This window comes from Beta vulgaris, chromosome 7 (genome assembly GCF_026745355.1).
Source record: "Beta vulgaris subsp. vulgaris cultivar EL10 chromosome 7, EL10.2, whole genome shotgun sequence".
In the NCBI taxonomy this organism is placed as follows: Eukaryota; Viridiplantae; Streptophyta; class Magnoliopsida; order Caryophyllales; family Amaranthaceae; genus Beta; species Beta vulgaris.
Genome location: NC_079208.1, coordinates 12,859,711 through 12,874,389, shown reverse-complemented (window position 1 = coordinate 12,874,389; position 14,679 = coordinate 12,859,711). Strand labels below are relative to the sequence as shown.

The 14,679-nt window shown below is 38.1% G+C and overlaps 2 protein-coding genes across 2 annotated transcripts; both read left to right on the top strand.

Annotated features, from left to right (window-relative positions):
* The first annotated feature begins 229 nt into the window (after positions 1-229).
* On the top strand, positions 230-3,602 carry LOC104884308 (PWWP domain-containing protein 5). The gene is made up of 2 exons (XM_010668935.3): positions 230-389; positions 566-3,602. The coding sequence occupies exon 2, from the start codon at positions 588-590 to the stop codon at positions 3,213-3,215; it is 2,628 nt and encodes an 875-aa protein (XP_010667237.1). The 5' UTR covers positions 230-389; positions 566-587; the 3' UTR covers positions 3,216-3,602.
* Positions 3,603-5,145: 1,543 nt separating this feature from the next.
* LOC104884309 (uncharacterized) lies at positions 5,146-12,635 on the top strand. Its single transcript, XM_010668936.4, has 8 exons — positions 5,146-5,422; positions 6,378-6,533; positions 6,634-6,906; positions 7,804-7,835; positions 7,918-8,013; positions 8,643-8,802; positions 8,894-9,624; positions 9,904-12,635. The coding sequence occupies exons 1-8, from the start codon at positions 5,326-5,328 to the stop codon at positions 12,514-12,516; spliced, it is 4,158 nt and encodes a 1,385-aa protein (XP_010667238.1). The 5' UTR covers positions 5,146-5,325; the 3' UTR covers positions 12,517-12,635.
* The last annotated feature ends 2,044 nt before the right edge of the window (positions 12,636-14,679 follow it).

Below are 14,679 nucleotides of genomic sequence, written 5' to 3'. Positions count from 1 at the left end.
TCAACTTTTCAGTTTTTTCACAGTTATTTTCAGTTACACTTTGTTTCAGTTCAGTTTTGGTTTTTCATTTATAATTTATTTGAGATCCAGTTTAGCATTTTTCAATTTATTTCAGTTACAATTACTCTCAATTCAAATTAATTCAATTCAAATTTCAGATATTTCAATTCGACCACAATTTATTAACCAAATTAACAACTTTACACTAGACACACAAGCCACAAGCCACAAGCCACAAGCCACATTAAAAAATTTACAGCAAATGAGCAAAACATATTTTCCCTTCTTCCCAAACTAAAATTGTGTGCTCTCGCCTCTCCGCATTTCCATCCTAACCCTCTTTTGTTTCTTCAGCTGCGTGGCGTAAAAATTAATCATCCATCAACAAGGTAAGCTCTTTATTTTATCTCTTATGGCGGACAACACTATAACATTTTTATAGTATACTTTTCAATCCTCTCTTTAACCCCTTTATTTTATTTATTTATTTTACTTTTGACTTTGATTAGGGTTCATAACTCATAAACTTTTTGAGATTGAAATATTGCTTCTTTCTATTTTCCAGACTTACTGATTAGGCTGTAGATATGCAATCCAACGTCGTTTCAGGCGACATATGTGAGGACAATGTGGTTAGTTCTGAATTAAATAATGGTGTTGATGTACCAGTGAGTGGAACCCTAGTTCAGGAGGACGATTTGGGGAAAGAAACGGTTTTTGAGGGTATGGAGGTTGAATGTGTTGAGGAGGGAGATTCTAGGGTGGTTTCGGAGCATTCGAGGGCGGTTTCGGAGCGTTCGAGTCATGGAAGAGAGACTGACAGTTTGGAAGGTGAAGTGGTTGCTGTGAATGATGAGGTGGATAATGTAGAGGAGAGTCTTAATGATGGTTGTGTTGGAAAAGAAGGAAAAGATTTAGTAGGTGTTGAGGGTGCAATTAATCAGGGTTGCCGTTTTAAGGCCGAAGATCTTGATTCTTCTGTGCAGGAGTTGATTTCGAATCCTGTAAATGAAGACAGATGTGATGAAGAAATGGAAGCAGAGAAAACTGTACATAGTAGTCAGAATGAGGTCGAAGATCTTGATTCTTCTGTGCAGGAGTTGATTTCGAATCCTGTAAATGAAGACAGATGTGATGAAGAGATGGAAGCAGAGAAAACTGTACATAGTAGTCAGAACGAGGTTGACAATCAGTCAGTTGAGCTCAAAACAAAGGATTCAACGACTGAGAAAGAGGATTCTGGGGTTCATGTCAATGAAGAAGGATTTTCAGATGTTAAGGAAGTGAGTGTTGTTGATATGGATAATTGTGTTAGAAATGATAAGAGCAAAAATAAAGGTGGATTTTGTGCATCTGATTTAGTTTGGGGAAAAGTGAAGAGCCATCCTTGGTGGCCAGCTCAAATATTTGAAGCTGGGGATGCATCCGATAAGGCTAGGAAACATTCCAAGTCTAAGGGTTATTTAGTGGGTTACTTTTGGGATCAAACTTTTGCTTGGAATGACGAAGCTAAGTTGAAGCCATTTGCCCCAAATTTCTCCCAGATGGTGAAACAGACTCAGATGGAAGCTTTTCGACATGCTGTGGCTTGTATTTTGGATGAGACCTCTAGGCGGGTGGAGTTTGGACTCTCTTGTCGCTGTATTCCTGATGATATTTACAACCAATTAAAGGTTCAGGTTGTCGAGAATGCTGGTATCCGTGAAGAATCAAGAATTCGAGAAGGTGGGGATAGATATTTCACTGCATCATCTTTTGAACCGGTGAAGTTTCTTGATTATGTAAAAGATTTGGCACAAGGGCCATCTGCTGATGTTGATCGCTTAGAACACATGATAACTCGAGCTCAAATGGCAGCCTTCTATAGGTGGAAGGGTATCTATCATCTAGCTGAATTTGGTTTGCTGATAGGGTATGTGAATAATGAGGCTGATGCTCCTGTCACTTTCGTGAAAGAGAAGTGTGAAGTGATTGCTGATGGTACTCCTCCACCAAGCACCATGGAAGAAGATGATATTAGGCCCAAGAAAAGGAAGAAAACATCTAGTGGTGGTGGTGATTCTATCAAAAAAGTCAAGTGCCTGTCTGACTTGATCCAGAAGAAAGGCGTACACAAGAAATATGACAAGGAAACTAAAGGAAAAGCAGGGAGTAAGTTCATTTCATCTTCTGCGGGGAGGAGAAAGGAGGCTAAATCATTTCCAAATGACTCAACAACTAAAGAATACAGCCCCTCAGGAGTCGGAGATATAAAGCCGTTATTTAGCGTTGGAGAAAGCATTCTAAGAGTTGCAGGTCAGCTGAGCCAGCCGTCGCCTTTACTAAAACTTGATCTATCATCTCATGAGAAAACCATCAATGATGAAGGTAACAACAAGCATTGCAGTTCTGAGTATGCTTCTCTTGATGTTATTGTTTCAGAGCTACAATTGGCTGCTATTGAACCTCTCAAAGAACTCAGTTTGTTGAGTAATATGGTAACTTTCATTTCCGATTTTAGAAATTCAATTGTCCCTGATAATGAGCTCTTGCAGAAGCATGAAGAGTCTGGGGAGGAAGACACAGATGGCAAGTCTAAGGAAGGGCCTTCCAGATCAGATTCCGCTGAAATGATTGAAGACGGGTGTTTCTCTGGGAGCAAATCGAAAGCAAAGGCATCTGAGTCTACATCGTCTACCTTTGCTGTACAAGATACTTTTTGCATGAACAAAACTGTCAGAGTCCTCGAGCAACAATCTTCTTTGAGCGATGTCGAGATGGCTGTAGTGGAATCGGAGCCTCCAGATGTAGATGGAATTTCTGCTATTACACAGGAGATAAACTCTACAGTTTCATCTCCTCAGAAGCAGAATGGATCTGAGTATGGTGCATCAGAAGGGGGTCAATCTGATGAGAAGATACAGCAGGAAGATTCACCGACAGCTATAACTCTGAAATTCTCTGATGTGGATTCAATTCCTACAGAAGGCAAGTTAAATAATATATTTGGCCACTTTGGTCCTTTGAAGGAATCAGAGACCGAAGTATTGGCCAAAAAAATCTGTGCTAGGGTAGTGTTCAAGAGACGTTCAGATGCTGAAACAGCCTTCAGTAGTTCAGGAAAGTTTGAAATATTCGGACCTTCACTTGTTTGTTATAGGCTTAACTACACACCATCTCCACGCAAATCTCCATCTGTTGAAGCTAAGCGTAGAAAGAAATATAAAACATGTTGAAGGAAAATACAGCTGGATGCTTCATTTATAGTGACAGTGTTGTGAACTTGTAATTAGGTATTCTACACAGTACCAGATCTGTCATATCTTTAAGGTCGCTCCATCAGTCACAAAGTTAAGGTACAGCTAGGTAGAAGTTATTACTATTTAAGGACTTTATATCTATGACTTTGAGTTAAATCTGTGTTCTCGAATCGCTTAGTCTGATAGAATGTTAAGCTTTCCCGTTTCAAGGTGCATAACACAAGAGTACTGGTGGTCGGTGGGTGGTGCATGTCTATTGAATCTTCAGTCAAACATGATCTTTCTTATAGTTTTATCTAACCCATTGAAGTTACCGATTGTGAAGAGCATTAGAAATTACTTTTCAATGTATATGTTAACTAATTCGCGTTTGCTTTTGCTGGATGGTATTACTGCTCGTAATTTAGGAGCTTCGTATATAAAATTCCGGAAACCCCTGAATTTTAGTTTAGGAGTTTGCGGGAAAGAGCTTAATATGAACTTCTAATGAAGATATTAAAGTGTGACAGGTATATCTTCTATTTTGGTCCTCTTTAATGAGATTAACGTTGGATCCTGCTATCTCGTTGAAGCTTGAATCCAAGACTGCTGATGGGACCATTGCCCATGAGTTTATATCCTATACATCTGCTTCTCGTGGGACTATAATGGAGATTACATTTTCTATCTGAAATGTCGTACTGCCATGTAAACTGATATGTGTTTGCATCAGCCTATATTCGAGTATACACTCGGACTTGAATATGAACAGTTCATCTTAATTATCTGATTACAATTCCTTTGATGATTGGGTTCGGACTTGCTCGTGTAGTTGTGTTGGATAAATATGTGGACTTCTGACATCCTCTGCGTAGTTTACTCGAGGAACGTAAACCTCAGATATGGTAATTGTAGCTTTTCAGTACTTCAGAAATGGAAGTACTACACTAGCTTGTTTATCTAAGTTCTTTGCCACTTATCTTGGACGCGGTACATGAGTTCTTTGCCATTTAAACTAAACATCAGTTTTTTGAGAAAATAAAATCTAAAGACGGTTTTTCTATCCAATTAATTTTATTTTTTACTTCATTTGTTATCACACATTATCGCACGCATTGCGTGCATGTAAGACTAGTTCTATTATAGTGAATAAATATATACAGAATTCATATAAAGTAATGTGGGACAAAGTTCAATAAATAGAATAAAAGGGAGATATTTTGAACTCTATCTATTTCTTTGGGTTTTTTCACTAGATACCTCCAGTTTTCAAAATATTCATCAAGTACCTCTTATGTTTTCAAAATTCACCAGGTACTCAGTTTTATGTAAATACTCTCAAATACCCTTAATGACCAATGATGTTAATCACTGTTAGTTTTAATCTTAATTTCCTGTTTTAAATTATAATTAATCATGTAATACTAACCCTAATTCTAACCCTTACCTCTAACCCAAACCCAAAACCCTAACTCTAACCCCCCACCTTCTAACCACCACTGCAACCCCCACCCTCCAAAGCCCCACCTCCCTCACTCTCGCACCGCCCGTAGCCCAAACCCAATTCCCCCACCCTCGCAGCCCAAACTGTTGCTCCACCCACCCTCTTCCATTTGTCACGAAAATGAAAATAAGACTTTCAACCAATTACGTCAATCTCTATTCTTTAAGTACACATATACAATACCAAGCAAGACTTAATCGAGTGGTAAAAATTTGGCCTTCATGACTTCAAGGTCATGGGATCAAATCTCATCGTCCTTCTCAAGAGTCTGACCTACAAACCTAATTAATTATACTTATACAAAATTACAAATATACAATGTATCAATTCAGTAAGTTGTTTCATGTTACCACCAACTTAAAAAAAAATTAGACATATACGACCGTTGAGTATATACACTCACATGGTCACGCCGTAGTCTCTTTCAGCATCCCTCCGTCCTTTCTCACTTTAATTATTCGTCCCAGACTTAAAACCGCCTATATTTTCAAGTTCAAATTTTTCATTTGCGCTTCTTGCCTTTTTCTCTCTATCTTCTATATTCTCTAATACTTTCAATTCTGGGTTACATTTCAACTTCAAGCTTTGTTGGATCTGCTTACAATGGAAATGGAGGATCTCGAATCCGCTCAAACTGATTGTTTCTCTCTCATCGACGTTTCCGCTTCCGATGATGATTTTCTTTTGGCCTCCTCCTCAGGTTTTTTTTTTTTTTTTGATTGCTTATTTCCTCTTTCTATGTACTTGTCGATCTAATCCAGGTTTATTTCGCAAGTTTAATGAAATTGAGCTCAATGATTGTCGAAATTCATTTGACCTAATTACTGATTCTATGATGTGAAATGTAGCGCAATTTTTAGCTTGTTAGCACTTAAAATGGACAAGTGGAAGTGATACACTAGTGGGAATTCTCATTCTCATTTTTAGTCCACTTAATTAGGAAATTTGCTGTAACTTTCTCACATAAGAAACATTTTGCCTTGTCTTTCGGGTTCTCCAAGGATAAGCTTTATCTCTAGTTTCTACTCGTAGCTCATTGTTGGGAATCTGGAAAGTTTGAAATCGTCGAAAGGGTTTTCGATGTTTATCGAGTGGATTTCTGGTAAATTACTGGCAAACCTACACTAGGATAACAACAAATTATTTTGCAATTTGGGGCGTTATTGAGAAGTCTCTGAATATTGTAATCTGTTGTTTATATTAGCATCAGCATCTTTTCTGATGCTGAGAAAATCATGCTTTCCTTGTAATGTTATAGAAATAATATCAACTTGAAGGAATTGTGTTGCAAGCTAAATTTGTTTTATGATCATAAGAGTATCTTTTATGGTTTTAGTATTGGTTTAATCTATCTGGTATTATGATGGGCTTCACTCTATCATGGTCTCATGGGTGATACTTGGTCCTTAAAGAAGCATGTTTTTTTTTCTTTGTAATGGTTTGAAGAATAGTTATTTTATATTGGGTACCTCTATGACAAATTTTCCTAAAAATTGTATTATGGTGAAGATTTTGGTTTTGAGTTAAACATTATATTATTGAGGTTTTCACTTCCAATATTTTTGGGTTAAATCAGCACAAATATACAAGATACATAGGTGATTGTTAACTGGCAGTACATTTTCTTAAGATATTTTCTTGTTTGATGAATACAGAAGCCAACATTGTTGACAATCAAGGTCGTATGTTTGCTGAAGGAGTACCTTTAAACCTACCATCTAGCACTTCGGCTTTAAATGGACCAAAAAGAACTGGCAAGTGCAATCTTCGCAAAAGTTTGGCTTGGGACAGTGCATTTTTTACAAATGCTGGTATGTGCTATGCATTATACTTCGAGTTCTATTCCTTAAAAAAATTGTTCTCTGCCCTCCATTGAGGTGACATATTATCTTTTTCTGTCTACAATCATAGGAGTTCTTGATCCAGAGGAGTTGTCTAGCATAATTGAGGGAGCTGAGACGAGTGTGAAACAAAATCAATCTCTTCCCGGCATCCAAGAGGAATTAAGCAAATCAACCGATTCAGTCTCCACCTTTCAGAGCGATAATTTGACACTGGAAAGTCTCGAGGCTGATCTTTTCTCTGATATAAGAGCTTCAATTCAGAGATGCAGTAAGTCTTCTGCCACAGGAATGAGTCCTGGCTCTAAAGTCCATGGAGAGGAAGAATCCACAAATGCCTGTTGTAAGTAACTTGAGCCCTCTTCCTAGCATAACATCTGAGATTATGCTGAAAGTCAGAATTTTAACCATCTCAAGTACAAGTTAGTTGATTACGAATCTGCTAGATTCGTTTCTCTTAGATTCATTTTGACCTATTGCTTTCCTTGTTGAACTTCTCTTTTCATATCTATAGTTTTAGGCTGTGAATATATAGAGATTTTCTTGTAGATGCAAGTCACCTTCACCCTTGTTTCTTGTGGTCCAATTAGAGTATAGAGAAGCTTTAGGCAAGAAGCTTGATGCTCATAATGTGAGTTTTATATATATGTCCTGAAATTGTATAGTAAGAATCTTTTTCCTTTTTCTTATGGCCAATAGAATTCAATCCAACAGTGGAACCAGGCAATCTAGCTTGTATTGTTTGATTTGAATTCTTATTTGGGATTTACATTTACTGAACTGTGGCCTGTGGGTAATATGTTAAAGTTGGTGTTGGATCTTGAATTTTTAGCTTGCTGTACATTCTGTTAAATACACACTGCATCAGATTTGTCCCGACTGAAAAAAAATTGTGTACAATTACGTTCTCTTCATAATCTTCTGTAGAATGCCTAATGTAATGCAATTCTGAGTTGCACCCACTCACATATAATAAGCCTGAAGTTATATGATTACCTTTTCTTGAATTATTATCATTCTACAAATGCTCACGTATCCCAAGCTGGCTGATTGGGGATAAGCTGTTCTGTAATCAGAAATAGAATTTATATCTTTTCAAGTATTCACTTGAATAGTGTTCAGTTTTTTTCTTTCGATCTCTGCTTGTGTATATTTTCATGTGCAAACTGTCCTTGTCAGTGGTAATATAATCATTGGCTGCTATTTCATTGCAACTGATTGTGTTTGTTGTTTTATTCAGCAACGAAGATAGTTGAGCCTTCGCGCAAAATGGTAAATTTAGCTGCTGAGGTTTATTTTCTTTCCGAGTTTGATTATTTATGGTGACACTCAGGTGTATACTGACTCTTTGCAGGCAAAGCCCAAATCAGCCTCCAACAAACTTATGTCTGGTGTACAACGGCCTGTGAGAACATTGAAACCAGTGTCTGTTTCTAAACAAGAGACAAAGGCATGTAGTTCTTCTTCACAGCATCTATGTACATGTTATTATCTGAATGATGGCATGTTCTAATTTATGTCAGCTTTAGAAAGTCTTAGCATTGCAGTATGCTGGAACATAATGTCTTATAATCTTCCACTTTTTATGAATAGATCTGTCAATGACTTCCCATCCCTTGAATAATTTCACATTTTGGGTTTTGCATGGAGATCAAGAATAGTGGTATAGAAGGAAAAAAATAAAGTTTTGCAAGAAAATGTAGGGATGGAATTGTGTTACCCATTTTACGATATAAGAATTTGTGCGGAAATGCAATTTGCTATCTAGCTTTGCTAAAAATGTATGCCACTTGCATGTACAATTCGCCTTTTTTTGAATCACAGTTTGCACGTAACATTGGATGAGGCGAGAAAAAAGGATCGATAGAAATTAAGATGGAGAGAAAAGTACTTGAAATTGTGAAAATTTATATTCATGAAGGACTATGTGAAAATTTTGTACGAATGGAGGGAGCATATTCTTTATGCATAATATTTGGCTCAGCATTTACTATAGAGATATTTTACTTCTCGGAAATGAATTTTATGCTTGCAACAATATGGTTGAACTGACATTAGCATTTGCTTTTCTTATTAAAGCCTCCTGTCAGCCGTAGCAGAGAGCCTAGCTCATTACTTCCTAGGCCACTTAATAAGGCAGCTGGTGAACCAAATTTGAAAGTAGCAGCAACCCCCAAAAGGATGTCGGTTGGTGCTGGTCGTGTTAAAGTAGATGCTATTGCTGCAGAAAGTGTAAAAGGTATAATAATTTATCTACTCTATATTGCCCTAGTAAACCGATGTATCCGAAATGTACCTTATTAATTTAAGCCTGATTTCAAATGGTGCAGTGAAAGGATCTTCATTGCCAGAAGCTCCCCGTCAAGTTAATTCAAGAAAGCCTTTACCTAAAGCTCCAGCTTCGTCCAAAATTCCTGCACCTTCTTCAGTATTGAACAGAACCACAACACGCAGTTCACGCTCTTCATGTGACAGCTCTAGTAGCTCTGCGTCTGAGAATGTTCGAAAATCCCATTTAGGTGCTATCAAAGGAATGATGGTCAAGAACGTCAATGTGGCATGTGGTTCCAAAATCAGAACCTCATCTAAACTTATTGAAAAGGCTAGATCTCAGAATAAGGATTCCCGTCTCTCAGCATCTTTGAAGTCTGCATCAGATCTTTCTCCTAGTATATCACCAGCGAGCTCAATTAGCGAATGGTCTACAGAGTCATCTTCTTCAACGGCTACAGTTAATCAAAAGCATTTTGGCGTGAATCCTTACCCCCCTTCCTCCCAAGATGTTACTGTCGATAGCAATATTACTCGAACACTGCGTAATCTATCCAGCGATAGAGCTTTGAGTGAACATGACAATAAGGTACCACAAATATTCAGCCAATCCGCGAAGCAAACACCTTCAACAGGGAGTGTTGTGTCCAATACACGCTCAGGCTCTGTATCTAGTCAATTAGTAAAACAACAACCTTCGACAGGGAGTGTTGTGTCCAATAATCGCCCAGATTCTGCCAAACCATCAGGTCTTCGGATGCCATCACCGAACATTGGTTTTTTTGATGGGGTCAGTTTCCGACACTTTATACTTTTTCTTTAAGGTGTTCAAGTTTCAACCCTAACCTGCTTCTGGTTCTGGGCAGTGTGGGAGTTGTGGAAGTGGTAACTGGATCCAAACCCATGCTACCATAACTCAAAAGTTAGCAATTCGCTGGGTGAGGGAGCTCTGCATTGAGCTCCCCTACTTGCACTTGGATGTTTTTATAATATTATATCTGTTTTGTGTACTGATAGTACGTGCATATATTGTTTATTGTTTTTACATTTTGAGAAATGTCCTGTGCAGGTAAAAGCTGGTGCCAGGACTCCTAGTAGTTCACGATCTCGATCTACCTTGCCAAGCAGTCTTCCTAGATCTGCGGCAGGCACATTTAGCCCTTCTGGCACTTCAAACAAGACGAAACTTGCCACTGGTGCTTCTAGATTGACTGCAGCAGGAGGAGCTGGAAGAGCCAAGCTTAAACAGCAGACTGACACAAACCTCAAAACAGCTGCTTGTTTACTGGACCAATTTGTTGATTTGCAAACTCCCTCTGTTGCTAAGCACATTGATAACAATTCTAAAACTTCCTCAGAGTTCCTGAGAAGTACTCCGCCCAAGTCAGCTCTAGAAAGAAACAAAGTAATTCCTGAAGCATCTGATTTAAGAAACCTTGTTCCTGATTGTGGGTTAGTGTACGAAGATAAGTTAACTAGTGATCTTGTCACTGTTGATAGTGTTGAGACTTCCTCAGAACTTTTGACAAGCATTTCACCAAAGTCAGCTGTAGGAGCTATCAATGACATTCCTGAAGCATCTGTTCCAGGAAAACATGTTTCTGATTCTTGGCAAGTGGGCAAATATAACTTTGCTTGTGATCTTCTAACTGTCACAACTGAAGACGGACCCAAACCTGACTCTCAAAACTTTGAAGCAGACCTCAAATCATGTGTACAGGATAACTTAGTGGATTTGGAAAATCCTACCAGTAAACTTCCTGAAAGTAATTTATCCAAGTCAGTCTTAGAGATAGATAGTGAAGTTGCCAAAGCAACAGATGGTGGGAAGCAGGTTCTTGAGCTTGCTTTGAAGGCCAAAGATGATATAGTTGCTTCTGAGGATGAAGCAAGCCCACAAGGGAAGTTGCTCATTACTCTTGATCTGGAAAAGATTTCCACCAATGAACTCAAAGCTGACTCCCAAAGCATCAATCCTAACGTTCCGCCAACTGCTCAACTACAAGGCTGTTCAGCTGATTTGCAAGGTGCCTCACAAGCTAAGAATACTGATATTGGATCTGGTTCTTCCTCTGTACTCTCAAATGGTACCTCATGTATGCCTGCCTTTAAACCAAATAGTGAAGTACATGATGGAGAGAAAGATGCTCTTCCTGATTTTGGTTCAGTGGTCGAGGATGACTTAATTGCTCCAGAAACAGAAAAAATATTGCATTCAGCTAATCATCTGGTAGCCGTTGTCTCTGAAGATGGATCAAATATCTTGGATAGAATTGATTGTGTTAAAACAGAATGTGCTAGTCCACATTCTACCACGGAGCAGAGTAATAGAAGCAATGGCAGCATTTCTTACAATCTCATTTCATCTCATCAAGTTGATGAAGCTGATAATCTTGATTTTGTTGGTCACCATACACAGCAGGATGACAGTGAAATTATGGGGCACAGTGCTACTGATGAGAATCAATGTTTAGAAAGTGTTGTGGTGGAGTCCGAGGAAGATGCCTTTAAACTGATTAGTGAAGTAGATGATGAGGAGAAACATACTCTTCCTGATTTTGTTTCAGTGGTTGAGGATGGCTTAGTTGCTCCAGAAACAGAGAAAATATTCCATTCGGCTAATGATCTGGTAGATGTTACCTCTGAAGATGGATCAGAGATCTTGGATAGAGCTGATTGTGTTAAAATAGAAAGTGCTAGTCCACGTTTTAACATGGAGCAGAGTAATAGAAGCAATAGCAGCACTTTTTACAATCTCATTCCATCTCAACAAGTTGATGAGGCTGATAATCTTGATTTCGTTGGTCACCATACACAGCAGGATGAAGGTGAAAGTATGGGGGACAATGCTATCGATGAGAACCAATGTTTAGAAACTGTTCTGGTGGAGTTCAAGGAAGATGCCTTAAAACCGATTAGTGAAGTGGATGATGGGGAGAAACATACTCTTCCTAATTTTGGTTCAGTGGTTGCAGATGACTTAATTGCTCCAGAAACAGAAAAAATATTGCATTCGGCTACTGATCTGGTAGCTGTTGCCTCTGAAGATGGATCAAATATCTTGGATGGAACTACTGATTGGATTAAAATAGAATGTGCTCGTCCACATTCTAGCATGGAGCAGAGTAGTAGAAGCAACAGCTGCACTTTTTACAATTTCACTCCATCTCAAGAAGTCGATGAGGATGATAATCTTGATTGTGTTGGTCACCAGGCACAGCAGGATGACAGTGAAACTATGGGGCACAGTGCTACTGATGAGAACCAATGTTTAGTAACTGTTCCGGTGGAGTTCAAGGAAGATGCCTATGATGAAATCCAATTGGAGGGATTCAGTAGTAATATGGATTCCAGAGACAACAAGGTGGAGATGCCGGAAAAATTAGACAGAAATCTTCAGTCCGACTCTATGCTTTTTGACAAGGTCACCTCTGGTTTCTCATCTTTCATGGAGCCGTGTGATCATAAAGAAAATGAGTCTGCACAACTTGCGAGCCTGATTTCATGCTCTCCTTTGCCCTCCTTAGAAGTCGGTTATGCGGCAAGGACTCCTTTTAAGATAAAGAATACAGTACCTAATTTGGTTGAGCTCAGCAACCCAGCCACTGGATCAGCCACCGAAGCATTCTTGAAGGTTGATGTTGTGCCTTCGTTAGAAAATAGTCAGAAGGAAACTTATTGATTTTGGTTGTATTAATGCAATTTAACTTTAATTTGCAAGGTAACATGTACTTAATGTTTCACAAGTTATACTTGCTCTTTTACATAGTATAAATGGACGATTAAAGAAGATTATTGTCATGAACATGCTTTTATATATACACATCTGCGGCATATCCTAATGCGTGAAGCTTCGACTTCTGCCTTGTGCATGTTCATCCTGTACTACATGGACTACAAAATCTTCCACGGCAGGTACTGCCATAGTGCCATACTCTTTTTTCCCTCCCAGCTAGCGTACAATGTAGACTTTTTAGTTGCAGCCCCTACTTAAACCATGTCAGATTTAATAGTCAATTGCCTCTTTGAATGCTACTTTCTTGCTTTGTTATTTTAAATTGCTACCAAGTACTTTGGCATGAAATTTTAGGAGGATGGTAGATGAGATAAGAGGGAGTTTTTTTTTTTTTTTGAATCAACATCGTGAAGAGGAGTCAAAGGGTTGTAAGCGTTGATATTTTTTGAAAAAGATTGTTTACCCTGTTTATCATTCTCATAAACAAACCTACATGGCTACATGCCAAGAAACCTGATAGTACTTATGAGAAATAGACGAAGAATTCACTCAATATGCCTCAGATGGGTAAGAGAAGTAAATATATATAAAAAAAAAAACCATTTGAGTACAGCATTTAAAGCTGGACATATAGTAGAATGATCAACTTTAAACTAGGTGTGAACAACATCTCTAATTTAAGTCTTTCAGGCTGATACAAAAAGGTTTTTTTTACTGTATATTAGTCCCTCCATTTACAAATAATTGTTACACTTCAGTTTGAACCAAGACAATGATGAAAAAAGCATGAGAGAAGTACAACAAAAGCATATTTGATTTTGGGAAACATAATAGAACCCATTCAAAGATATAAAAAGAGAAATGTATGAGGTAGAAATTTTTGGATCGACTAATGAAATGGATGATGGGCATATGAGGTAGAAAAGTGTATAATGTTGATCTGACATCTTGTCATAAAAGGATAAAATGAAAGTATATTAATTAAATAGAAACAATCCAAAAAGAAAAGCGTAACAATTATTTGTAAACAGAAATAGTATGTTTGAAGGGTTGAAAAGGGACAAAGGAGACTTGTGGATGTCTCAATGGTGCACAAGTACTCAAATGTTCTGTTGTGGAGCGATTTTGATAATGCCACCTAATAAGAGAGATGTGAAGTTAATGAGAGACTTGAAATGTAAAAGTACACCTATTTATATGGCACCTTGTAAAATGGTGCTAGCTGAGATGAACAAACTGAAGACTTAGTTATATATGGGACTTAATTAGACCTATTCTGAGGATCTCTTTGGCTATCACACGACTCATCCAGAGCCTATCCGTCACTGGGATACGATATTCGACCATATATCAAGTCTCACATAAAATTACATCACTTTTCTCTCAGTACGTACCATTATCAGACGACGACATCAACGAAGTATGCTTCAGTGCTCACCCTATGAAATCTCCTAGCCCAGACGGTATCCCTTTAGTTTTCTTCCAGAAAAATTGGAATGAAATTAATAAGAAGGTTGTCAACAGCGTGAAACCCTTCCTTTCAAACGGTTTCCTTCTCAAGGATCAAAACAAAACATCTATCACTTTAATCCTAAAAACATACAAACTTCAACAGCTGAAGCATTTTTACCCAATCAGCCTCTGTAACGCTTCTTAAAGACCATTTCCAAAACCCTGGCGAGAAGGCCGAAACTCATTGTTGGCGATTTATTGGGAGACTTTAAAAAATTTTCGCTCCTGGAAGACAAATGTCAGACAATTGTCTGATATCTCATGAAATCATGAATTAGGTCAAGAAGAGGAAAAATGACAACTCTTTTGCGGGTATACTTAAAATTGATTTGAGTAAGACTTATGATAGGATCAAATTGGATTTTGTTGAAGCGAACCTATGGAAGCTGAACTTTCCGAAAATATGGATTCAGTGGATCATGCAATGCATCACTACATTGTCTTACTTGATTCTAGTGAACGAGGAACCTACGAGATTTTCCGTTCTAAAGCTGGCCTTAGACAAGGGAATCCTCTCTCATCCTACATGTTTTTTTTTTCTGTATGGAAGTTCTTTCAAGTTCTTTCAAGAAACTTGGTCAACATGCAAGCAACTAA